Genomic DNA, 27,681 nt, shown 5'->3' on the forward strand with positions numbered 1-27,681 from the left:
CCGCCTGCCCCGCCGCCTGCCCCGCCGCCTGCCCCGCCGCCTGCCCCGCCGCCTGCCCCGCCGCCTGCCCCGCCGCCTGCCCCGCCGCCTGCCCTCGGTGAAGAGCGGGGCGGGGCGGAGCTATCCGAGCGCGGGCGGCCAGCGGTAGTTCCGGGGTGCGGTGGGTGAGGAGGTGTGTCACGAGAGACCTGCTGGTGGGGTAGCGGATTTGACTCGGCGTTTTTATTATCCTTAGGCGTTGTGTGACTGCTGCAGGCAGTGTTGGTTATCTCGTCCTCTGGGGGGAATCGAGCTGACGTGTCTGAGGGACTTTTGCCTTCAGAGCCGTTTACTGTGAATATTTAATTCTAAAGGCTGAATATTTCCCGCGCTTAAGGCAAACATCACAAATATAGAAGTCAGCTCCTACCGTGCTTTGATAAACAAAAAGGGGTAACTTAAACTGGGAGGCTTTTGCTCCAGTGCATATGAAGGAGTAGTTAGATTTAAAATGGAAAAGCTAACTTTGCAATTCATTCTTGCTATTCGACACGTTCCATGCACAGAGCAAATGTACCTGGAGTGAGGCAAAAGGAGAAAAATGTGTGCCAGCTGTCAGACATCTGGTAGCACCTTCTGCATCAGAAAGAGTTGTCCTTTTGGATTCAGAGGCTTCAGGGATGTTTTGGGGGACTGTACAGCACTGCAGTCCTACGTTCTGGGAGGATGTGCTGCTATGTGTGGTAGATGCCCTTAATCTGTCATGTTATGATTGCAAAGAACAGATCTTTGATGTCGAACCTGATGGTGACTAAGCATCTGTAAGTGAAAACTAGTTACATTTACTTCCCTGTAGCAAGGAATACGGTGCCTGAACCAGAACTCTGTAGAAAGAATGCTGAATTTCTGGGGAATTCTATGTATAAATTTCAAGATAAAAGAACTTCTCAGAATATTGTTGCAGCCATGATTACTATATAGGTAGGAAATTAAGGAAATTAACCATGAGTGAAAGATAAGCAGGTTGGCTGTGTTTGTGTGCAAAGCCTATAGCAGTTCAAAAAGTTACTTTGTGTTCACCGCTGTGATCAGTAAGCTGAGGTGCTTGGTATGTACATAATCGAAGCATGTTATCTTCCTATGGTGCAATGAAGTGTATTCGTAGAGCAAAGCAATGGACTGGTCTACGTGGTACTTGCATAGGGACATCCAAAGAAATAATACTTTTTAATATATTTTCAGTTTCCATGCACACTTGCTTTACTAGTTACTAATACTTTAAATGCTTTGGTGTTTAACACAAAGATATCCGTCTGTTTGGATGTAAGGATCCACAAGACAGTCAATACTAAGCAAAATAGAGCTGGGGAAGGGGGAAGACAGAAAGGCAATCTGTGTAGTGACTGTATCCAGAACACGTGTTCCTTCTTCTTGGTGCAGTGGGAGTCGATTAAATGCAAGGATTATGAGGAACTTGCTTAAGTATTAATTACAGAGTACCTTTGTTCCTGTGATACAGTAAGAAGACTTCACCATATACTTGATGTAAATAGACTGCTTTGTTTAAGGAAACTTCATCTAACCATGAACTGACGTAGAGTGCAGTCAGTGGTCTGCCTGCTATTTTTGCCTTTCTAAAATGATATTACTTCTGAAAGTACAAATGTATTTTCTATGAGTTTGTAAGAGGTTATTTTTACACTGCAGCAACTTGTATTAAAACATGATTTTTTTAAGGATACTGACAAGGAGATATGAGCAGACTTGTTTTATACTATTTGGCATAAAGAAATAAATTTTAAAAATACTGTAACAGAAATTTTGATTTGCAGAGAGAGAGAGAAGTCATCTGCAGCCTTTGAAGAACTATATCCCAAAAGTCAATCGACTTAAATAGACAAGTGTAACTTACCTTTAAGTCTTTTCTATTTGCTACGTATTTTCATACTCTGGAGGTTGCTATTAATACATGCTAAATAAATGGAAACATTTAAGAGATGTTTCCTTTGTTTGCTCTAGGAATCATGAACTGTGTGTGTATTTAAAGTACATATCCGTTTGTCATTTTTGAGAGTTGGATAGAGTACTCTCCCTTCCTTCAAGTATCATCTTAAGTCCATCATAGCAAGAGAGATGACCTGCTGCAGGCTATTTTCAGTTAGCATTTTCCAAAGAAGGAAGTATCTCATCATCTTTTTTCAAGGTTATTCCTTACATTTTGCTTTGCTCAAAGAGCAGCTTAAATTTTTCAAGAATCTGTAATTTCTTTGTCCCTAGCCAATGGAAATAATTCATGCAGGGGGAGGGAGAAAATGGGGATATGTGAAAGCATACAGATACTTTCATAAATAGAAAGAAGTTGAGCTTCAGCTCGGCTGCAGTCTATTTTACTTCTTACTTACTTTTCCTTAATGTGCTTATATATGGAGGAATTCAGCACAAGCTTTTCCTGATTAGTGGCCTGTTTAAAAACAACAAAACCAACTACCCCAATTTGCAAATTTGTAATACTTGTCAGCTATCGAATTCTAGTGCACTCACATTGATAAAAATACCTATGATAATTTACAGGATATGGAAGGATAGTGAAATAGTGCCCTGAGTGCAGAAATCATCTGAACTACATGATGTACATGTTGTATGTACATGTAGAATGATGTACATACATTCTTCCCCCTCTAACAAACTAAGAAACAAACAACACCAAAAAACAAAATGAAAATGGACGCTCTTCTTTCACTGTAACACAGGTGAGTCACATTGACCTCCTTTTTCTTTGTTTTATTTTGTTGTTAATGTCTTGGATGTATAACTATAATTTGTTTGGTTATCGGTAGATGTGTAATATAAGTGTCTGACTTAGTACAAGCATGGTGCATCACTTTTGAAATTCTTTCCTACCTGTTCTGTTTCCAACTGGTCTTTTTCTGGTTGGTATGGCGCTGTGTTTTGGATTTCTGAGGAAAAGCAATATTGCTTTGAGGCTTTAGTTGTCACTGAGCAGTGCTTATGCTAAGTCAAGGACTTTTCATCTCACACTACCTGTGCCAGAGAGAAACTGGGTGTGCAGGAAGAGCTGGAATGGGACAGAACTGGAACAGCTGACCCAAACTGATCAAAGGGATGTCCTGCACCTGAATGGCATCATGCTTAGCAATAAAGCTGGGGTACTTAGCTAGGAGGGCTGACACTGCTTGGGGCCTGGCTGGGCATCATTCACCTGATAGAGAACATGTTGTGCATTGCTTATTTTGTATATATGCATATATTTATCATTTCCCTTTTTCTGTGTCCTATTAAACTATATTTATCTCAGCCCACATTCTCTCACCCATATTATGCTGTGGGACTGGAGATAAGGGAATAGCTGTGTAGTGCTGACCTGCCTGTGGGTTAAACCACACCACCACACCCAAAGCACCCTTCCCCTGAACATTTAGATGAGGGTATCCACTAGGCTACAAATCTATACTTCCTGAGTTACTCTGTGCAAAGGATATTGATGGGTGATTTCTTTTGCAGTGTTATAAAAGCGAGAATAGCTGAATGAGCCACAGATAGGAGACTGAACTGAATTGCTTTTGTTTGTGCTGAAATACATACATTGCAGAGCACAAAAGATCTTCTCAAAGGTGAAAACAGAGGCTGTGTTAGAAAAGTACCAGGTATTCTAATGTTTGGAGAGGAATTACATATCTAAGAGATTAAGAGACAAAAACAAATTCTCCAGTGTATATTCAGAGATAAATGTTGGCTCTCAAAGAAGGGAGTGATTATTTTTCTCAGTTAAGGAGAACTGGTAGATCTTTATTATCTGGAACTGAGTGGATTCACTTAGTATACAGGGACATAGAATCAGGCAAGGCAGACTGAACTAGTACAGATAAAGGTTTACTAGCAAATGAGGGAGTAACCAGGTGATAGGGACACTGAGGATGAGAGGGGGTAGAATCAAATGTTACATATTGCTACCATTAAGAGTAGTTTGAAGAACTTTTTTTTTTTTTTTTTTTTCCTCCTTGTTCATTCTGCTTCCACAGGGAGTAATCATTAACTTTAAAAATTACCTGTGATTATTTTAGTTATGTATGCTGATTTTGTAAGACATGGTGCTGCTTATGTATTGGTATATGTTGAGATAATGGACTATAAGCATACAGCTGGGGTGGCAGCCTTTCTTTGTCTGCATCTTTTGCCTTTGCATAACCTTCAGAAAGTGTTGCTGGAGTTGCTGCTTTTACTACCTTGCCAAAAATAGTAAATGAATGCAATGTGATTTGTGTAAACATACAAGCCACTCTTTTTTAATTTATGTTGCTGGACATAGACTCCCTTAGGGGCTTGCTTTTCCACACAGTGCAAACTGAGAAATATTTGTTACTTTATTTATTTATTTATTTTAAAGTACTTGGATTGTCCAATTAAAAAGCATGTACTTGTGACAAAATTTTGTTTAAATAGCAAAATCAGAGGCTTAGTCTTATATGGAACCAGTTCTGCTCTGCAAGGCAGTATTGCTGTTGCTGTAGCTGTTATTTTTGGAAGAGTGTGCCTGGGTCTTGTCCAGCTTTTGCTTAATGGCAGTAATATTATTTGTCATCATCTTATTTGCAAAGCACCACAGACTTGTGTTTTTCTCTGGCTAAATAAAAAGTTATTTGTTTCCAGTAAAGATTTCATTCGGAATGTTGAAAATTCTGTGAAACGAAATCAATAATAAACTATTATATTGGTTTCATAGTGTCTGATAAATGATTAGAATTGTATTCTAAGTGTGCTTTTTCAAGTATATCTTTATAAAGGATTCAAACCGTTCACTTTTCATTGGAATGTTTTTGAAAACAAAAGTTCTTGCAGTCTCATTTAACTAAATTCCATCAGAACTGGTAAAAATTCTTACACAATTAAGAACAATATTGGTCTGTTACTATGTTCATGCATTTGTTCTAAAAGCAAACTTGTTTTCTGTAGAAGTAAGTCCTAAATGTGGACTCATTTTATCTGCAAAAGAAAAAATAATAATTCTAGGTTCATTTATGACCTTGAACTCCCACAAGCAGATGCTCTGCTAGAAGAAACAAAACAAAAACAAGAGTTACAGAACAATCTTTTGGGTGTAATAACATGAATTTTCATTTTGTATTTAGGCCTCATTTATCTTCTATATTCTTTGATTATATTCACAAGGTGAAAAGCCAGTGGATTTCAGTTATGGACTGAAATATTTGTATTAGCAGTTACTATTACTCTTCTCTCTCTCTATTTATTTACTTATTTGCTCTGGGGAAATGACCCTCTTTGCCAGTCTTAAATGAATTTAACTGCCTCTTTGTTCAGATTAAATAAAAAAGGAAAAAGAGACTTTTATTTATGTTCTTCTTATTTGCTTTTTACTTGCCAGTGCCTGCCTGATACTATTTCTGTCTTTGACTGAGTCATACTTGAGTTTATTCTACATCTTCTAGTGCCCGACATTGCTTTATTGAGAGTTATGTGTTTAAAATCATTCTATGAATAGAACTTCACAGAAAACTTTCAGCTGCATCGTTTTCTGCTTTAAAGTATTCAATGTTAACAGCTGTGTCAGACATGACGGCTGTTTTGGAACAAGTAGGATTATTCCTACCCAGTGCCACTATGCTGTTAAATTCCTGCATTCTGATTCTCTGGGTTCTACTTGCTCAAGCCAGGTGACTGAAGAATGTGTTAGGTAGGGGAGGGACAAAGCTCCATCCAAACCTGTGTGTTTTCTGATTGTTCACAGGATCTAGGAAGTGTGATTAATGCTTAAGTATTTGCTGGATAATGACCAAGTAAGTAAAGTCAAGGATAACTGGTTATATGTCTTAAACACTTCTATCCATTTATTTTAATATGGTGGGAAGGGGAATTCAGAAAGCATAACCAACATTTATGCATAAGTGACATCATTGTGGAATTAATAATCTGTTATATCACCTTAGATTAACTCTATCAATACAGGAGCTGACTTCCCTGATCAGATGGGCAGAAATTGGCTGACACTAACAGCCAGGCAAACACTTTATTTTACCAGAGCCATGTAGGAGGGCTAGAATCTACCTGCACTCTTATCACAAGTGTGCAGAAGTGGTCCCTGGTCTCAACTATCAAATTTCCACTGACTTGTCAGTGACGCAGTTTTGTTCTGTGTTCAGAAGGTAAAGCTGTATATGCTCCCTACACAGATCATATGTGGATTGCAGTGGTTGCAGTTACTACAGCGAGATGGATATGGCATTTTGAAAAGCAAGAATCATAACAGCACGTAGAACTTAAAATCTACATTTTGCTGTGTGAGATGCAGGATAGGTAGCTCAGTAGTTACACAGTGTTATTAGGAAACAGGTGTTGCATATTTCTATTAGGGATCAAGCCCTCATTGGAACTATTACCTATAATTACTAGCATAAATGAGTTTTGGAACAGATTTTGATTTACCAGCCTTAACTAAAAGGCTTCTTCTCCTTTGTGAGTCTTCGAGACCTTCGCCATTCTTACACATTTCCTTCCTCCAATTGAGGAACTTCATGAAATATTATCTGTTGGTTGTTACGGATGGGAGTGTGCCAAGGACCTATACTGCTGACTTGCAGAAGTCATCGGTGAGCTGAGTGGCTCAGACCTGAGTACCACAGAGGTCAATTTGCTATAAAATCTAATGGTCCGGGCTTTTTCTTTGTTTTGGACTTTTACAAATCTCCAATCTGAATTTTTATTTATTTATTTATTTTTGTGATTCGGTGCTTCCTCAGCACGCTGGGTAGCAGGGATCTCAGTTCCACCTGCAGCTGCGAGCACGTGCCTCCCACGAAAAACGGGGTGTGACAGTGCGCGCGGGGCCGGGGCAGGGATGGCTCATGTGAGAGCGGACTGTGTGACGCTACAGGGCCGCCACGGGCGAGGCTAATCCACGCGACTTGTCACGCTGATCTGCAGCCATATGATTCTCACACGCCTCCCGTTTCGTGCAGCCGCCTGAGGCAGCCCGCTCCCTCTCTCCGGCTGGCTGCGACCGCGACACCCCAGAGCCTGCAGGGAGGGTCCGCGCTAGCGGCACGGGTGAGATTATCGCTGCAGCAGGCGGAGGGACCGCTTCCACCCCGGGTAGCGCCGGGGGCCGCGCAGGCCGGCACCGATCCCCGGCTGGGGCGCCTGCGCAGCGCCGGGGCGCGGCGGGCGTGTCCGTGACGCTCTGTGTGCCGGCAGGTTCCTGCCGCCGCGCGGATGAGACCGGTGGGGAGCGGCCCTGCGCCCCCGCCTCAGCGCTGTGCGGTGAGGGGCACGCTCTGCCGCCTCGCCCGCGTCCTGCCACGGCCAAGGTGAAGCGGGGGCCGGGCGGGGCCGGGCGGGGCAGCGCGCGCTGCGGGGAGGGGCCGGGGCCGCGGCAGAAGCAAAATGGGACTGCGGGGCCCGCCCGGCCCTGCGGCGCCTGCAATCTAGCGATGTGCGCTGTCTGCCTCCGCCTGCGGAAACCGCCTCCCCCGTGGTACGTGCTGTGGTCGGCTCTCCGCACAGCTCCCCTGGTCTGCCCAGGGCGGCGGGCAGTGTGGGTGCGACGGGGCTGGGCCCGGGCTCGGGCCGGCCCAGCCCGGTCAGATCTGCGTGAGCCGGCGTGGGCACAGCGCGGGGCCGCGGCTGCTTCTTCCTTCGTGCGCTGCTTTGCTTCTTTTTACCGCTCGTGGGAATTTGGCATAGCTGTATGCTGCAGGTGTTGCGAGTGCTTCGGAGAGAAGCTAAGCAGTGAGCAACGCGTTGCGGTGGGGAAACGGTGTTTTTCCTCAGTGCCGGATGTTATTTCAGACACGTGAATGAACCGGTCACCGCCAGCTGTAAGCTCGGTGTCGTGCCTTGGGGCAGAGGTGATATTCTGCGTACCTTTCTGGGGAAAAAAATACTCTGAAACTTTTAGGTAGGGCTGTTTTAGAGCAAGCTTTGTGTGTGTGTGAGTCCGTTTCGAGGAAGTCAGCGAGCAGTTAGGAGTGTTTCCCGGCAGCGATGCTCCGATAGACCAGCGGCGTGCAAGTTACGCTATGCTACATGGAAGGCCGTCTGCTGCTGATGCTGTCCGCACAGCGCTGCGTGTCGCTACCGCGCAGTGACAGAGCGCGGTGACAGCGCGGCCACTGTTCTGTCCATCAGGAAGCCCTGAGGGTGCTACAGCACTTCAGCATCTGCTTATGAGCAACTGCAAGTCTGTGCTGGGTTCTCTTATTGCTGTTTGGGTCCCTGGTGGAGTAGCAAGGCAGTGTCCTTTTCTGGAGACCTTGCTATGTAACATCAGGGGTGTTTTGTCACACACCCCCCATCAGTTAAGAATTTTTTTTAATTTTTTTTAATTTTTTTTTTTAAGCTTTAATTTTATTCTTCCAAAAAGCAAGGGAAGGATGGCTGAGTAAGGAGTTCTCAGTGTGGATTTTTGTGTGAAGTGACACCCACAGGGGGCAGTACTTGTGCTGAAGTTGTCCAATTTGAGGAATAAAACAAACAAACAAACCAACCCCACCATTGTCTTGGTAGAAGGTGGTAGCAAGCATTTGGCTAATTTTCATTACAGTTAATTTATCCCTGCAGAGACCAGCTTTCCAAATCAAGCCTAAGAAGCTCCAACTAGAGCAGGGAGGCCTCAGGGAGGGCTGAAGCCCTCTGGGCTGGTAGAGCATCTTGCTGTTTCACTCTGTGTTTGCGTTTCAGCCTAGAGAAGGCTTTCAGCTTGCATTTGCCCAAGAAGTTGTCAGCAGCATGCCTCATGATGGCTCATGATGAGAGGCAGGTTCTGGGCATGGTTGTACTCTTCTGAATGTGTCTGGCAGCCACCTGCTCTTTTGCTCTTGACACGCATAAGTTGAAAGTTTTCTCATGTTTCCACTATCTGTGAGCTCCTTGCTCTTAAGAGGTTGCCCCTGTGATATGGATTGCTAATGTTTGAGGGAGCTGAGTGCTATTCAAGTCATGCTCTGGAGTAACGATTGCAGTTACTGAAGCATTTAAACTCCTTGAGGAACTTAGAGAGGAAGTCAAGTTTCTTGTGTGAGTGCCGAGCAAGGCAGCTGCTTGTGACAGTGCTTAGGAGGGATTTGTAATGGCAGTGTGTCTCTGGGCCTGTTTTCAAGCCCTGCTACTATGCTCAGCTTTACTGTCTGATATCCTGTGCTAAGCATCAAGGAGATTATGAGCTGTTCAGTGTGTGTGCCCTGGATACAGGGACAGTTCAGCATGACTGATGCATGGTTAGTTTTGTAACAGCTCTGCACAGAAAAGCTGAAAGTTGTGGAGGAAGGTGCTTCCTTTCTTTTGCAATAGCTGTGGAGATGAGTTCTGAAAGTGTTATCCCAAAAGCATAATACATTGAGAAATACATGTGAGAGTTCTGCTGAACGTTTAAAAAAATCCTGTGATTTTGAAGAAGTGTTGCCCAGTGTTGCATGTACTGGAGGGGAGGCTTCATAAAATTGTAACATTTTCACCTACAGTTAGCAGGCCAAATCAGATTTCTGGGAACGGTTGCTGAAAGTTTTTATGGATTGTGACATGATTTTATTTCTGCTTAATAATTAACAGAATCATCTTAAAAGTTAAAGAGCTGGAAGTATGTTTCAGTTTACAGGTCTGCAACATAGAGCCATTGGTTGCTATTTACTGTTTTTCATTTTCTTCCTCTCTCCATTGGGGTTCAAAGGCTTGACCGTTTCCCATAGCTCAGCTGGTAAAATAACAAGTGTGAGTGCTTGATATCTTTGTAGACCTACCTGAGCTGCTCTGACAGCAGCTCAGAGGGCTGGACACTGAGCTTGATGTTGGCAGGTACATCTGAGGTGTAGCACTTTGCTGTTGAGGCATCGCCAAGAAATCAGGAAAATTGCAGGCATTTCCAGTTCTTGTTCAGGATTTGGTGGAGGGAAGTGCTTAGTTTCTTCCATGATAGTCCTTCTCCTCCTGGCTATTTTTACTGCTCCCAGCTCCCCCCCTGGCCCTGTACCATTTGCCTTCTGCCTGATGAAGGGGTTATGTTATCTGTGCGAGAAGCAGCTGACTTTCGCAATATTTCTGTCAACTTAAATCAAGCAAGTTTTGAACATGATACTCTGAGCATGACGATGACAAGTTCCTCATATCTTGAGGAGTACGGATATCAGGTGCCGGTAACTTTCTAGGAGTGTCTTCCTATGCAAGAAACTAAGTGTAGTTTTCTTATTTTGCTCTTTTCTTGCTGAGTGACTTTGTGTGTTGGTTTTGAAGTTGATTTTTTTAAAGGGACATGACTTAGATATTTACAGCTTTTTAGACAGCATATATCAGACTTGTTTTTTTTATAGCTGGTGGTAATAAGCTGCATGACATAGTTGGCAGGCTGCTGCACAGAGCTTTGCTGCTTCAGTCTCTTGTGGAGCTTAGCATGCGTTGTTTTGAATGTCTGAGTATATACTGCAGTTTATCTAGTCACGTCGGAAAGTCAGCACTTTGTTATAATGCAGCAGTGGGTAAACTAATCAGCTGACTTTGTTTCCTAATATAAATATTTATAGCAGTGGGTACAAGGAAAAGACAGTAGCTGATCTTTATTTGAAGTTCTGTTCAAACAGACTTTTTCAGGGTCTTGGAAAGGAAGAAATATTTTGATCCACAAACAGCTTCTGAGAATTTGGGGTTTGTGAAATGCTGTGCTATCAAAGGCCTATTTGCTTCTGTTTTAAGCTCTATTGGGGGTAAGTGGAGGGGAAAGGGGGAGATCGCATGCCCATATGTGAGTGGTAGGACTGTCTTTTGGAAGCACACTTAAGAATACAATCAATCATCTGAGCCATCAGTGGATTTTAGTAGAGCTCTGACTTCACAACTTTTTGCTGCCTTGCTTTTACAAATTTCTAGATCATTACATTGTTTCTTATTTCATATCTGTTTTTTTTTTTTTAAATATATATTACTGTTATTTGACATTGTTTTGTCCTCTGAAATTTCTATTCTTTGTTGCGTCTTTCACATATTAGCTTTTTCTTATTGATTTTAACATTTACAATGATTTTGCTCAGCTGCTTGCTTCTACTGTGTGGTAAGTAGCAAAGAAATAATTTGTTTGCTTTGCACTTGTTGTGCATATCTTAAAGATAGGATGCACCTATTTTTAAATGCAAAGCAAAACATGGAAATGTATGTAGAGGTAAATATTTCTAAAGATTTTGCAGACTTAATGAGCCAGATTTACATATTGAAATTGTTGATTTGTTTTATCTCCTCATATGATTTGAAATCTGATAGTTAAAACTCATCTATTGTGATAAAATGCATTTCCAAAATACTGAGCTGGCTCAATGAAGAATAGGCCTTTCTTAAAATATGAGGTAAATTTGTTAGGAGTTTCTGGTGAAAAGAAATACGGAAAACTAAATATCCTATAAGAAGAGCAAACTGAAGGATATCAACAAGCTGTGCATATCCTCATTTTTTATTTTCCAGTTGATATGATAAAAAGAGCTAGTGAACTGTCTTGAGAATGTAATTTCAGGGTACTTTGCCGGAAAGTCATTGTATTAACTAGGGTTAATTTCAGAAGTTTTTTTTTTTTTTTTTTAAAGGACTCTTTTTTAACTTTAAGAAAATTAAAAGATATTGTAATGTTTGTAATTCTGTGAACAGCATCACTATGTTAAAATATTTTGGTCAACCAGTGTATATGAATTTAACTTATATAGACTCAAAATGTCTTCCAATGTCAGTGGCAAACATTATCTCTAAAAGAGAGTTTCAATAACAGGACTCTAGCGTGAAAGCTTTGTGGCTTTTTCATCCTCCGCAGAGTTCAGGCATTGGCTTCATCTGGCATGTTTTACATGTGTCACTTCTCAGCATGTCTGTTTTTGTGGCAGTTGCTTTGCTCCAGTTGACCAGTACTACTCACTTCGGTTACCACTAGAATGTGTATACTGGTAGGTATGTATGTATCAAAATCTTCAAGTTTCAGTGGCAAAGAATGGGGGGAAGAAATCTGAAATATGAAAGCAGGACTGCTATTACATAAACTAAACATTTTGAGCTTTAGATTTGAGGTTACTCTATGGAATACATGCAGATTTTTCAGATATGATGTTAAGAAAATGGTGGTAAAAATGCTCAGTACTGACTTGCATAGACTGTACAATTGTGATCCTGCATTTTAGATTTCTCTAAAGTTAGTGTAAGGCTTGAATTAGGTTTAATGGGCGTTTAGATGCCCATTAGCAATTAGTGGGAGATGAGAGGCAAAAAAAAAAAAAAAAAGCAATTAATGCATTTAACTGTAAGTTCATGTACAGGTAAGGCATGTATGTTACTGTATTGAGTTTAATTTGATATCTCCAGTTTTATTTTAGAATAACTTTTCAGAGCACTTAGAAAGTTTTCTTATGAAATATGTGTTGATTTAAGTATCAGAGTCTTAAAGAAGATGCAAGAAAACCTCTGTGACCATGCATATGCATGCGTATTAGGATTTACTTTGGTTTAGGGCCTACTGTTCAGCCCTAAGTACTTCAGCTCTCCAGATCAAAGAAGACATGGGTCTCCTAGAAAGAGTCTGGTGGAGAGTAACAAAGATGATGAGAGGCCTGGAGCACATCTGTATGAGGGAAAGCTGAGGGACCTGAGAATATTCAATCTATCTGTGAGAAGGCTGAGTGGGGATCTCACTGCTGTTTATAAACCATTAAAGTGCAGGAACAAACTCTGTGTCAAGCTCTTGATGCAAGCAACAGTAGAAGGGGCAGCCAGTAGAAACTGTAGCACAGGAAGTTCCATACTAAGGCATGGAGGAACTTATTCACTGTGAGAATGACGGAGGTTGTGGAGTCTCCTTCTCTGTGGATATACAGGATCCATCAGGATGTCTACTAGGAAATCTGCTGTAGCAGGGAGGTTGGACTTGATGATCTTCAGAGGTCCTTTCCAGTTCCTACAGTTCTGTCATTCTTTGATGGTAAAGTTGATATTTTGGTGGTTTCTAATGCACTATAGTATTCACTCCCTGGAAGTGTTCAAGGCCAGGGTGGATGGGGCTTTGAGCAAGCTGGTCTAGAGGGAGGTGTCCCTGCAGGGTGTTGGAAATAGGTGATCATACAGGTCCCAACCCAACCCATCCTTTGATTCCTGATATTTGCATGTAAATGAAGAAGTATGTAAAACAAACAAGGGGAATGATCTTATTTTAATGAGGGGACTTTTTTTTTTTTTTTTTTTTTCTGTGACTGAATCATCATTCTGTGTTTTCTCACAGAAATTCTGAGGTCCGGTCATCTGTGCTAGTGGAATGGAATTAATATCCAACCAAGAGCACTGTGCTGGATTTACTGATTTCCCTTTCCCTCTCAGCACTGTTGCTACCTAACTTGTGTCAGTAATATTTCCTGTGAATCCTGTCTCAATGTCTTACCAGAGCTATTGCTGTCTTGAAGATGCTGAGCATCTTGATGTTCATCTAATGTAGAAATCAACGTAGCATTGAAGTAGGTAGTGTCCTTACATGTCTCAGTAGTCTAGAAGGCACTCCCAGTAGATCACAGAATCACAGAATTTTCAAGGTTGGAAAAGACCTAGAAGATCATCTATTCCAACCATTACCAATACTTCCCAGCTAAATCATATTCCTCAACACAACATGCAAACGTTTCTTGAACACTCCTATGGTTGGTGACTTCACCACTTCCCTGGGCAGTGCATTCCAATGCCTGACTACCCTTTCTGAGAAGTAATACTTCCTAATGTCCAGCCTGAACCTCCCCTGTCGCAGCTTGAAACCATTCCTTCTAGTTCTATCACTGATTATACGAGAGAAGAGTCTGACCCCCAGCTCACTACAGCCTCCCTTCAGGAAGTTATAGAGAGCTATAAGGTCTCCCCTGAGCCTCCTCTTCTCCAGGCTGAACAATCTCAGCTCCCTCAGCCGCTCCTCATAAGGCCTATGCTCCAGACCCCTCACCATAGATAGCCCTGGATGCGAGGTATGAATGAAGTGGTTGATGATATTTAGCTGTTATTCTGAACAGAAGAAAATAATTTCATAAAATGAGGAACGTTGTTACATAATAGCTTTGTGGTTGTTTGTCTAACAAGCAGGAACGTGGGTTCTGTGTTAGGCTTCCATTTCACACTTAGGAGAAATCTTATGAGAAGTACTGGGTGTATCCTCTGCCCTTTTGCTTAGGATTCACCCATAGATTTCATAGGACTGGGAAGATTAGTGAAGCTGAGTTGGTGTCTCAGTGACCAAGAATTAACTCGAGAGGAAGGTGAGTACATGTTACATCAGGCATGTTGTTACTTGTAGGAGGAAATGGGTAAGGTGGAATTCATGTCAAACTTATTGTAGTTCATTTCATGTCTTAGTATTGCATTATGTAAGTGCAACTTCTGATTTGAAACTTTACCTCCCTGAAGAAATTTACTATGAGGAATTTGCCATGGGATAGTGTTCCACAGGCAGTATGAGATAACCATGGGAGATTCCACAGAATCCAGCGTATATCAACTTGAAATGTAACTACTCATCACCCTCTACTCCCTTCTGGTTTGCTCCTCTTAAAAATTTATTATTATTTTTTTTTTCTTTTGGTTGCTCTTTCTAGTGTGCAATAACTGCTGGTAATTTACTCATTTCTATGCGACCACTGGTAGGCAAGTGGCATTAGCTGTGCCCCGTGTTCTTGTTGTCTTCACCTTTCTAGGAATCCTTTATTCAAATTAAGCATAGCATATAAAGTTTTAATAACTCTTTGTGATTTCTTGCATCATCATCAACATAGTAGAATGTCAGAGAGATAATTAGTTACTCTGCTCGACCCTCTGGATTGCTGCTATGTAGTGTGTACATTCTTTTCTCCCTTTTTTGCTTTTTGTGTGTGTGGGGGGGAATTTTTTGTTTGTTTGTTTCTTTTTAACCTGCTTGACCTGGACTGTTTGTACCTTAGTGTTTAATAAGGTTCAGTTTTTTATGTTGAATTTAGAGTCAAGAAAATCAAGACCTAGCAGTTCAGGATAGTTCAGCTGTGTTGCTGGCTCCACTTGTAAGGCATTTCAGCGCAGTATAATATATAGACACTGTTGGCATTGTAAGACTGTTAATCATCTGTCTGACAGCAGGTCAGCACTGCAAACTAAACAGCACTTGGCTACTTGAATTCAAGAATCTAATATATTTTCCCCAAGTAAGACCTATAGTCTGGATAGAGTAATACCGAATTTATTTTTTGTCATATTGTCTCCTTTGTGGTGAACACAACTATTCTCCTTTAACTACTCATTTTCTTTAAAGGAAGTCAAGATAGCGTGCACCTGGAGGTTACTTGAACTAGTCCAGGACAGCTATTCAATTGAACAAAGATGGAATTTTTGAAAAACTGAGCAATTGCTCACTGGTTTTTGAGAAAAGATTCTGTTTTCAGTTAAACTTTGAAACAAACTTCCTTCATAATTCACCTGCTTTAGACTTCTAGCATCTGTCAAATGGAATTTTCCAGTAATAAAAATTTGGTTATTATACATGTTGAACAAAGACTTTTCAAAAGTCTTAGAAATTTCTCTACAGGGTGTGCATATTTCTTGCTGCCATTTCCCAAGAGAATAAGTGCAATATCATCTCACCACCTGTATATTTGAATATCTTTTTCCTCTCTTTATCCTGTCATCTGTCTTAAAACTAACCCTGTGCCATTTGAGAACACCATTGTGATTTTGGTGTTATGTTTCTGGGTTTGTTGTTGTTACAGTATTTATTATTCATATTAGACCTCAAATGGAAGCACTGTGGTTCAGTTAATGGTCCTATAGACTGCAACCTTAATTGCTCAGAGGCACTGTTTGAGGAAGCAGTGTACCCTGAGGACACTATGTCCTTAAAAGGATAGGAAAATTGAGTCCTTAGCACGGTATGGTTTCTGTCCAAGAAATGTATTCAGGTCTTGCTTAAATAAGAACACCAAACACTCCATGTTTCTTGCTGCACCACTATTCCTTGTTATTCTGGATGTGTGGAATAGTAGTGAGAAATAAGTATTTTGTAGTATCTCACATTATCCAGAAAGCTTTTTAAAGTGCATATATTAGCTTCAGCAGAAGCTTTGTTTGATGACTTACAGTTATGGGGATGAAAATACTGGCTGTTAAATCTCTTGGCATCAATTTCTGTTTTATTATAATCAAACTCTGAGCTTGGTAGGACTAAATTATAATGTGGAACTACAGTTCATACTTAACAATACATTATTTTAAAAGTGATGTTAAATAGATTGAAGAGAGGAAGAGCTTGTGTCTGTGTGGAGAAGTGTGATCAGCACAAATAAACTTAAGGTGTCTAATGTAGAGGCATTCAATATACTGGTAACATATGATCAGTAAATAGCAGTAGATATTGATAATTTGTGATTGTTTATTATCTTTTAGGTTATTGGAGATGGTGATTTGAAGAATAAGATTTCCGATATGAACAAAGTAAAAACATCATCTGAAAAAAGGTGGGTTTAGTGACTTCTCAGCATTAAGACATTAGAGGTTTGTGAAGAAGCAATCTTTATGTTAAATAAAATATTGCTTGTCTCTTACGAGAGTGAGCTGATGTTCTCCTCCCTCTCTTCTCTGCCCTGATGGGATCACATTCAGAGCTCTGCATCCAGATGTTCCATCTGAGAAAGTTTACGTTGTTTAGCATAAAGTAATTTCACTTTTAATGGATAGTTTTTCACACTTAAAATGCTCCAGCAGTTATTCTCAGATATATCCATACATATGTTAATATACATTCTATTTCATTGAAAGAAATATCAGTTAATTTCATAATTTCATGCAGGTACTGGTGAAACATAAAAAAGATTTTTGTCTGAAGGAATTAATGGATAGGTTATAACGCTATACAGGAAGTCACAGAGTGTTGTTCTACAACAATTCTACAATCCAATAGTACAAGCAAATGAAGTTACAGAAGAGTTTGTTATTTTTGTGATAGCTCATCTTAACAAATATTTTAAAAAGTTATGTGCTTAACTGTGGAAGGCCATGTCACATTTAGACAACTTCAGGAAGCTGTTGTGGGACGTTTGTTTTTTTCTCTTCTTGAGCTAGCACAGGTTGAACCACTTCATTTCATCAAACCGTTTGCTCTGAAGATTTAGAAAAGTTCTTAGTGAAGCAAAATAGGCTGCACTAGTCCTCTGAAATTCTAGTTCTTTTGTAAGTGAGTGAATGAATTTGTGAGAAATACTTGCTGTACTCTGGATAAATCTTATATCTTGGGCTGGATTTAAAATTTAAGAGGGTTATATAACAATTTAAATGAAAACACTTGGATTAGTCTTAGCTTTTGTTCCTTGTAGTAGTGGAACTGCTTGATGCTAAAGACCGATTATTCTTGTTTGTGTAAAAGTCATAACCAGAAAAATAGTAAATAAACTTAGGTTTTCTGCTTAAGATATATCATTTGCTTAGACCTTATCATGTGCAGAGTCAATTTCTCAGCAATGGATATTCTTGGAAACACTACTGACTGCAGTACATAAAGTATATAAAGAAAAACATATTTTTGCGGAGTGTCTACTTAAGTGTTTTCATTGTTGTTGTTGTTACTTATTTATTTATTTAATTTTTCCTTTAGTTAGTGTGCTAAAAAGAAAGTTTCTTTCCCTGTAAGCGAAAGTAATTTTTCCCTAAGTCATACATGCAAAAAAGTGATTAATTGTTTCCAGAGATAGCGATGAACCAATCCAGAATATCATCTTTCTAAAGATAGTGGTAACTGGAGATGGTTGAAAGGAAAGTTAGGTTTGGAAGTGGTTTGAATAGATTAAAAAAAGAAGGGTGGGAGAGAATTCTACCTACTTCAAATCAGCTTTCTGCAGGCACACTGGGTTTACTGCAGATAGCATGCTGGAATGCACAAGACTTTGCTGTAGAGAAGGGAAACACTTCCTGATATGTAAATGTGTTGGCTAACAGCAATCAACAATTTCAGAGGAAGTACATACAGTTGGGAAACTGACTTCCCCCATTTGAGTGTTATTTTGGAGGACTTCTTAAAGATGAGTAGCTTAAAACTATTCTAAGATAAGTGATGTTTGATTACAGCTATGACAGATGTCACCTTGAGCAGATAATTAGGTTTTTATCCGTAGTTTGGTGAAAGTACTACACAGTGGTAGTAGTAATGGGGGTACAGGTAAGGGAGAGTTGTGAATTTAGTACTTTTTCATAATCACAGTAGGAATGCTTAAACGCTATGGAGGTTGGGCTGGAGTAAATGTCACTGAAATGAGAGTACTTTCTTTGAAAAGGTGTTTTCTTGTTAAGTAAGTTCTTTTTCAAGTATTGACCCCTATAGTCTTCTAATCTTTGCTGTGTGGGTAAATGCTTCCTCTGTATCTACCCAGGGCTTTCCTAATCAGTGTACACTTGCAGTGTATACAGTCAAAAGTGTCTGGTAAAATTCATTTCAGGATGCTTAAAGAAAAGCTGCCTAGATCTGTCCCAGAGCTTACTTGTTGACTTAAAAACTCATGGGATTTAGGCTAAGTGCAGAAGGATGGATGTAGCAAATGTATTTCTTTTGTCTTTGGAAGTGAGGGAGAAGAAACTGAGTAACTGTAGATCAGTTCACTTCTGGTCTTCACACAGATTCCTGGAAGAGTTAGTAGAACAGGTGATACTTTCAACAGGTGAATGTGCTTTGAGATGGTCTTGAGAATTTCTCTCTCTCTCTTTTTTTTTTTTTTTTTTTTTTTTGTGGGAAATATGTGGTATATATTATTTTAATGAAGCTTTAAACACTACTGTGTATGATACTGCCATCAGGTAGGTAAGGCTTCTGCTCCATTTAAGTATCCTAGAATAGAGCACTGGCTGAAGTGGTAGCATTTATTCATTGTCATAAAGTAAACAACGTACAGAGTTTTTCTGGTTATATTATTTTTTTTTCTATATCTGGTCATAAATGAATGAAAAATACTCAGAGGTTCAGCTAAAGAAGTGGAAGAGAGGAATACTTCTTAAAATTGCAGTCAATTTGTATCTCAAAAGATCTGAAAAATACCGGAGGACCAAATGACTTCAAGGTACTTTTGTGCAATGCAGAAAATGGTTCTAACTATTTGATGGAAATATGTGCAAGGTACTATATTTCAAGAGGAATGTTATTGGGACAGATGAAGAACAGTAGATATTCATATTTGTAGTGAGGAAGGACAGAAATATTAAGGTTAAACTGCAGTGATCAAAACTTTAAAGTTTACAAAGCATTACAGTACAGTTGTCCTTGTCATTCTGTCACTGTTTTGCAGGCCATTGAGGACAGGTTGATCATATATCTGTCAGGAAGAGTGAACATGGTCTTAAGCATAGTGTCAGTGACCTCACAAAGCTTATTCTGGTGCTCTGTAGCCATGACTTTCTAACTAGAAATAGTGGAAGCTATCTAAGACTCAGTGACTGTGGAGCGGTCTTACAGGGAAGTTTTGTAAGAGGTGAGGTTTTTAAACAACAACAACAACAAAAAAAAAAAAGGTTCTTCACACTGTGGGGAAAATAAGTTTCTTATGAAAGGCTGGCTGTAGTTTTAAGGGTGTTCTTGTGAGATTCTGGAATGTCAGCGGCTAAAGTTTGACAGAACACAGTTTCTTCTCTGCCACTCGTTATTTCCTTGTTTTACCTAGCTGCTAGGTTAAGAACACTGAATTCCTTTATTTTGAAGAACTCTTTCCTAAATAGAGAATCTGCTTGTTTGAGAAGACATTTATTTACATTTCAGTTACCCAAAAGACTTTCAGAGAAGATTAGGCTTTTGTTTTGTTCTCAGGTCAAATGAGTTGTCACAGCTATGCTGTATGGAGGTGCAGTCAGTCAGGCTGGTTACTATAAGTTGTGTCCTACAGTCCTTTACCAATTTACATACAGACATTGAAGGTATTGCAGTATTGTACACCACTAGGTATACTAGTGTAGAATTTAATAAGAGTCTGTTTCCTGTTTTAAGGAGAAAATTCAGTCATAGGTTAGATGAGGACTTTGATTCATATTTGAGCATGGGCTCTAGGACTGCTGCCATTTTCAAGGACACTTAACTGTGTGTTCTGCAGATGTGAAATCTACTTGGCTCAAGGACTTCTTTCAAAATGAATAGCCTAAAACAGTTTTCAAACTGTTAGCACTGGCTGCTCTTACTAGAAATTCTAGCCCTGGGAGAAGATTATACCTCTAAATTGTTGGAATTGGATTGTTGTAGTAGCCTACAGTGAGGATTATTTACCCTTCCTACCCCCTTAAAGCTTTTGCTAAGTATTAAAATACTATATTAGGTGTTAACTGTCTCTAGGTGGTGTACTACTTCCATATATCAAGTGCTGCTTTTTGGCTTGCCATAGGAGTAAAAAATCAGATTTACTTTGAAGCGATTATTTCTTTGAACTAATTTTATATTTTGAACAGCTTCTGTTTCTTCTTTTCTTTTACTTTGTTGCTGTCCACAGTTGTTTCCTACTTGGAAACTAGAGATATTTCGTTGTTAGACTAATGATATAACAAAGTGGCAGTTACTTACTTGTCCTTCCTCCCTTACCCGTCAGCTGTAGCTTCTTTCTGAGTTAGCTGGCGCTTTCTTGTTTCATTTTGGAGTTCATGAAGTTAACATCCTTTGGAAGTCTGTCTGTATATTAGATTGACAGGGCCTGGGTTAATTTTGGAGTATTTTGAGGTCAGTGAATAAACAGAGGAGTAGAAATAAACAAAACAAGCTTAGGCTTTGTTGTTGCTTTGTTACTACTATTCAGCCTGATATGGGATGGTGAGAAAGAGATGGAAATTATTATCCTTTAATCATGCACGTAATGTGATATTTATTTTAGATCAGAAAATACTCTCAAATTAAAGTCTAGCAAATGACTTTGATTTAAACTTTGTAATTATTTTTGCCGCTCCTTACTACTGATATTAAAAAATTATAAATATTGGCTGTAATCTGAAGGGTTTTTTAAATTATGCTGCTTATTTAGATGTCAGTGTGGGAAAGTAATAGTTCTGGATTTTCCTCAGCAGCTACTACTGGTTTGCTTTTGCAGCAGCATGAGCTTTGCTATTAGCTGTTTTTATTTTATTTTATTTTATTTTATTTTATTTTATTTTATTTTATTTTATTTTATTTTATTTTATTTTATTTTATTTTATTTTATTTTATTTTATTTTATTTTATTTTATTTTATTTTATTTTATTTTATTTTATTTTATTTTATTTACCTTGATTTTAACATTTCTTTGTCCATACGTGAACTAATCTTTTTAACAGGTGGTACATATGTGAAGCCTTTTCACAAATATAAAATACAAATGAAGAAGTAATAATTCTGCATTATTATAAGAGATACTGACTGACTGTATTTATAAAGTTAATCTTGTATACTTTCATTGCAGATAGTCAGGACAGTGTTTGTGTAACATGGACTGTTGCAGAAGTTTCCTCAATTGTATGACTATAATTCAACTGTTGAAAGTTTGTCTAACAACTACTTTCTAACAGGAATGTGAATCTGAAAACTATTCTAAATAGTTGTTAAAGCCTGAAACTGAAGAAGAGAGAAAATATTTTCTAGTGAGATTTTATTTTGGGCACTATAAATATTTGTTTTTATGTGTAATCTACCTGTCTTTATAAATAATTAATTATGTGAAGTACATTTTCGAGGAAAGTTGTGATATTAGGCCAAAATACTCTTCGTGTTCAAAACAAATCCAAACTCTGATTATACATCTGGGGACTTCTTGAAGGTTTTGTTTGTTTGTTTGTTTGTCTTTTAACTTAAAATGGAAGTCTTTTTCTTTAGCTAATGAACATTGGCTTACTTATGAATGATAATCTTTTTCTTCACTTCAGAAAGACCAGCCTGTCAGAAAACTAGTCATAGAAATTACCAGGAGCAGCTAATTTTGCTTCTGATGCTGCTGATACACTCCACTCACCTCTTCAGTGTGCTCACATCCACTAGTTTGTCTCCATAGATGTTCAGCAAACGTCAGTGGGTTCCATGTTTCCTACACCTATTACCCACCTTTGTTTCATAGGCACTTCTGTGTCAGACTGCCACTCTGTTGCCATTGGTTCCACAGCAACAAAGTGTAACCTAATATTAGTGGGAATGTTCAAAGGCTGTTGCCATACCACCAGCACCTACCTCTAAGGTCATGGAGCACAACAAATATGAGGCTTTTGGAGCAACTCTTGCATGAGGAATTATGCCAGTTTTCCAATCAAGATAAACTATAGAAGTGAAATTGCTGCTCTGTGTACTCTTCACATGGGACTTCTAGGACTTCCATTTTTAGTGTTTGGGTTTTTCTGTTGTTATTGTGGGTATTTATTTACTTATTTTCTGATCCATTATTTGATATAATGATTACTGTTAATATATAAATGAAGGTAAAAAAAAAAAACAAACATATATATATTTCTTCTAGTGTCTGTAGCAGTTCTCGGACTATGTCTTTGCTGTCACAGCTGGAGAAGATCAATTTGGACTGTGTACTGGGAGAAGCAGATAATGCCAGATATGTTACTGCAAAGATCCTTCACTTGGTCCAGAGTCAGGGTAAACAACTGAGTTTTTTCTTACTAATAGTTCTCCTTTTGAGCCTTCCTCCTTCTGTTTCTTCCTTGCTGGACTTTTAATTTTTCTTTTACTTGCTAAGCTTTATTAAGCTGTTTCTGTAATGGATTGTTGAAGTCACCTGTCTAAGACCATGCTTATTGTTATATGGTACTGGTTGCACTGAATAAATTTTGTATTGTCAGTGCAATATATTTTTTATAATTTATATTGCACATAAATTATAATATATACATATATATATGCAGTTATTTAAGTAATAAATTCAAGTGTAAGGACACTTAATGAGATCTGATGCATTGTAAACTATTTAACTGCTGTAGGTAAATTAATATAAAAGGAAGTGTTCTTCTTTTAGTAAATAATAGAATCATTAAAGTTAGAAAAAGACATCAGAGATCATCTAGTTAAACTGTCTGCGTATCACCAGCATACCCACTAATCATTTTCTCAAGTGCCACACCTACATGATTCCTTAACATCTCCAGGAATGGTGACTTCACTATGTCTCTGAGCAGTCTGTTTCAATACCTCACCACTCCTTCTGGGAGGAAATTTTTCCTAATATCCAACCTGAACCTTTCTTGCTGTAACTTAAAGCCATTGCCTTTCATCCTGTTACTGGTTACTTGGGAGAAGAGACCCCCACATTCTTTCAACTTCCTTTCATTGAAGGAGGTAATTGTAGAGACTGTTTGGTCTCCATAAATACTCAGCAAGTGTTATTTTTTCCACACGGAGGAACTCAGTGACACACCTTTGCTTCACTCACACTTCCATGTCAAACACCATTTTGTCAGACTGCCCCTCCACTTCTATTTGTTGCACAGCAACAAAATGTAACAGAATATTGGTGGGAAGGTTCAGCCTCCACTGCCATGCCATCAGCATCCACTTCTGATGTTGTAGGCCTGCAAAATGAATAGCATTACTTTCAGATCACCCATCATAAATGATCCTGGGAATTGAACTCATACTGAGTTACAGCAGCTTTTGCTCTGCTTCTTACTCTGTCTTTTCAAATATAGTTTATTGCTAGCCTTTTTCAGGCTATCTTTACTTTTTAGACTGTCTTAAAATCTGTGTTCTATCTGAAGGCAAGAATATTTAATAATATAATACTAATCACTACAGTAGCTAATACATTAGAACGAAAACTGCCTCTTTCTCACTGACAGAAAAAACCAAGAAAGAGATGACATCTAAAGGTTCCAGTGCAATAGAAGTTATCCTGTCAACCCTAGAGGTAAAACCTTTTAATCTCTGTGCTTACTTGGATATTGCAAGTTTTCATATTGTAATTGTGTTTGGTATTGTTAAATATGTAGTTATCCTTTATCTCTAAAATGTGATTTTTTCAAATAAGTGTAATGATTAGGTAGGATCTTGAAGCATTATACTTAATATTTCATCATTTCTCCCCCCCTTTTTTTTGTTTTGTTTTGGTTGTTGTTGTTGTTGTTTTCCAAGTATTTCCTTTAATATGTCATATGAAGAAGTAGAATTTAATGGGTTTAATGGTTAAATCAGACTGCGTGGTGGGGTGGTTGTATGGGCAGTAACGTCTGATGTTCTGTTTGATTTTCATGGTAGAAATCTTCTTTGAGCTTAAAATATCTAAGATAATACTAGATTCCTAAATCAAGCAAGGAAATATGTCTAATTTCTATTGCAGAATACAAGAGATCCTCAAACTATTCTAAATATATTGAGTATCCTCATTGAATTAGTCTCAGTTGGTAAGTATTTATTAACAAACAGTGATTATACTCTTATATTCTTCTGCAGAATTGTTTATTTATTTATTTATTTTCCCTTGAAGTTTGCTAAGCATTATATGTATTCTGTGCTTTGGGACAATGAAAAGAACATAAAGAACAGGGTGATTTTTCAAATACTCTTTCATACATAAATAACTGCTGTTGCTGTAAGTCTAAGATAAGCATTTTACTGTTGCGCAGTCACACTTGAAGAAAATATTGCTACAAACATTGCTATTTAAAGTCTTTCTTTCTGATAATTATAGTTTAGATATTTAACTGTTCTTCAGCTATGACACTCAAATGAGTTTTGATTGCTAGGATGTGGTCGGAGAGCAGGCATCTTGGTCACCAAAGGAGGGACACAGATCTTGTTGCAGGTGCTTTTGAATGCAAGCAAAGAATCTCCACCAAATGAAGAATTAATGGTGCTTCTTCATACCCTTCTTGCAAAAATTGGTCCAAAAGGTAATGATGAATGTATTTAAGTAGCTTTGTGGTTTTGCAGTGGATGCCTATTAAAATGTTTCCCTTTTTTATTGTCAAAGCTTTCATGTACTCCGAAGTGGTAGAGGATAAAAAAAAGGACAACTAGATTAGATGAGAGGAATAATTTGTGAAAGTGGACATGCAGAGTTAAGTTGTCATTTGAAAGAATTCACAGTTCATTTAATTTTCATATTTTAATGATAATTTCAAAACTGACTTGATTGATTTTTTTTTTATTATTATTTTTTTGTCAGACAAAAAGATCGGCATGAAAGCAAGAATTAATGGTGCCCTGAACATATCACTGAATTTAGTGAAGCAGAATTTGCAGAACCACAGGCTAATATTGCCATGTCTTCAAGTATTAAGAGTTTATTCAACTAACTGTAAGTACTGCAGATTACTCTTTTCTTTCCCATGTGATTTCTTTTATTTATTTATTTATTTATTTTCCACAGACATGGTTAAAATATAACATCTGAATAGTTCTTTAATGTTAAGTGGTTAGTCACGATGGTTAGCCAAGAATTTGACTTTTATATTGTCAGGTTGCTTAAAAGTCTAGTAAAATCTGTGAAGCAAATCGTTGCATAAATTTGGTTTTTTGTTCATTGTATGGTGAGAGTTAACTCATGTATTGAGTTATACGCAACTTGAGGGCATCTTATTTGCATAGATGCTGCACTTTATGATCTGAACTAGGAATGCTGATACTGTACATGCAAAAACACTTCTAAATATGTTCATGAGTTTTTGCTTTTTTACTTTATTTTAATTCATGGCTGCTAAATTAAATTAGGAATTATTTACTTCTATTTAAGCCTTCCCCTATTTTCTGTGTATGTGTCCTAGCATTGGACTAATACTATTCCATAAAAGCCTAATTCATTGTTTGTGTGGATAGTAGGAAGTGATGAAAATGGCATGGTTCTTACTTTACTTCTCTACAAGCATGCTGAAGATTTTTCTGAGCTTGAAATGGCCTTTAAATACATGTCTGAAGGTGAAAACATGATCACATTCCTCTGAGAGAGTTGACTTGATGCCCTCTGAGATTAGCGGACATTTTTTTGAGGACATTCACATATGGATGTAGAATTTATAAAGAGCCAGTACTTTGTGTAGAAGCTTTGTTTCCTTTGAGCTGTAAGGTAATGAGGTGAAATACTTTTAAATGGAAGAAGTTAATAGAGCTAATCACATAGCTTTAGCCTGAACATGGGAGTTTCTGTTTCAGATTCTGCTTACATCTCTTCTATCTTTCTGTATATCCCGGTCTTTAAAAGCAGGAAAAAAATAGTAGTTTGTTTTAGTTTGCTGGGTAGCATTACTTAAAGTTTCTTTCTGTGTGCTACTAGAATAGTGTGCTGATTTTAATTAATTTTAAGAGTATTGCAGTAATGGTGCTTATGATGATGGCTTTGCAACTTGCTTCAAGTACTGAATTCCACTGATGTAGCACTTATGTTGAAGTTCACTCTCTGCTTAGTTTCTGTGTTCCTGTTTTTCTAGGACTATGTATTGCTGAGTTTAGTTGGCAGTTGAGTTCCTGTGCTTGTATGGGCTATGCAGTTTGCATTCCTTGAACAACAATCTTAGCACGATTTCTCTTAATTAGTGCCTTTCTCAGCCTATTAATATTTTTTGTTTTTTGATAATTTGCCTGCATAACATTTGGTTCAGGAAAGATTAAATGGGGAAGTGCTGATTGGCAAATGCTTGACTTTCAGATACTGGTGGGTAAACCTGTCTAGCCTGGTGCCAAAGGATGATATAAAATTATCGATCCTGATAAGTCTCAAAATTTTAGATAACTGCTGCCTCAATAAAATGTGGAAGTATTTTTTTTCTGCAAGGAAAAAAACATTTCAATGATTTATCCTTAGTAACAAAGGAATCAGAAGCACACACTAGGAGTAGTGTCTGATTTTATCTGATTTTTGTCTTGATTTTTTTTTTTTTTTTTTTTAAAACTCTTCCAGCTGTAAATGCAGTGTCCTTAGGGAAGAACGGAGTGGTTGAACTGATGTTTAAGATCATTGGACCTTTTAGTAAAAAGAACACCAGCCTTATGAAGTAAGTAGAGTCTCTTAACATAGTATTTGAAGCAAACTTTAACTGTATTTCAAATTCTTTAATGAACAGGAATATTAGAGATATCAGTTGTAACTTACATTTGTAAGTTAAAAAGATTTGGGAAGGAGAGCTACAAATCTGACTGTTTTACCCAATACAGTAACACAGAATATTTTAATACCTGGTTACAATCCATTTAAAAGAGTACAAGTGTTATTTTTTACTTCCAGTGTTTCTGCAAGCAAGCTGTACATGTGCTACCTGCTGTCCTGATACAAGGACAAACTGATCAGGACAGTCCCATCAATTTTTGCCCGTTGAATTGGCTCCCAAATCTTCTTTGTGATTTTAGAGTGACATTAATGTAGGAGTTTTGTGTCCTACGTAAAATCAATTAAGAAGCACCAACATCTTCTAGGTAAACTATAGTGTAAAAATTGGGTGCTTTTAAATGGTGGCATTAGGTATTTTATTCTAAATTTTTCTTTTTTTGTGTGTGGGAGGGATTTTTAATTAATTAATTTATTTTTTGCAATGGAATGTGGGTATGGAGAGATTAGGATAAAAATGAGTAAGTGTATCTTACTGAAAATAGCCTCTTCATTATGCAATAGGAAGCTTTCTAAATGCGTACTTGTGGGAAGACAATTTTTTTTATCTACTCAACAAAATAATAATTTATCGTTGCTCATATTCTAACTACGCTGTTATGTTATCTAAAACAGATACTTGTTTTCAGTGGAGTATGTTTAAAAAAA

The 27,681-nt window shown here is 38.3% G+C and overlaps 1 protein-coding gene across 8 annotated transcripts in view; it reads left to right on the forward strand.

Moving 5' to 3' along the window:
• Window positions 1-27,681, forward strand: part of AGTPBP1 (ATP/GTP binding carboxypeptidase 1) — a 68,366-nt gene that overhangs the window by 704 nt on the left and 39,981 nt on the right. For 2 of the 8 annotated variants that reach the window (XM_072360206.1, XM_072360207.1), the window contains exons 1-8: window positions 7,187-7,319; window positions 16,405-16,475; window positions 22,450-22,580; window positions 23,777-23,844; window positions 24,274-24,337; window positions 24,680-24,826; window positions 25,102-25,233; window positions 26,830-26,923. In XM_072360206.1, the coding sequence (XP_072216307.1) occupies window positions 16,444-16,475; window positions 22,450-22,580; window positions 23,777-23,844; window positions 24,274-24,337; window positions 24,680-24,826; window positions 25,102-25,233; window positions 26,830-26,923 (668 nt within the window). In that variant the 5' untranslated portion in view covers window positions 7,187-7,319; window positions 16,405-16,443. Of the gene's footprint in view, window positions 1-153; window positions 173-6,847; window positions 7,060-7,106; window positions 7,320-7,375; window positions 7,487-16,404; window positions 16,476-22,405; window positions 22,581-23,776; window positions 23,845-24,273; window positions 24,338-24,679; window positions 24,827-25,101; window positions 25,234-26,829; window positions 26,924-27,681 lie in introns of those variants that run through there. The other 6 variants (XM_072360205.1, XM_072360210.1, XM_072360209.1 and 3 more) reach the window with 6 other exon arrangements.

This window comes from Excalfactoria chinensis, chromosome Z, assembly GCF_039878825.1.
Source record: "Excalfactoria chinensis isolate bCotChi1 chromosome Z, bCotChi1.hap2, whole genome shotgun sequence".
Classification (NCBI taxonomy): domain Eukaryota; kingdom Metazoa; phylum Chordata; class Aves; order Galliformes; family Phasianidae; genus Excalfactoria; species Excalfactoria chinensis.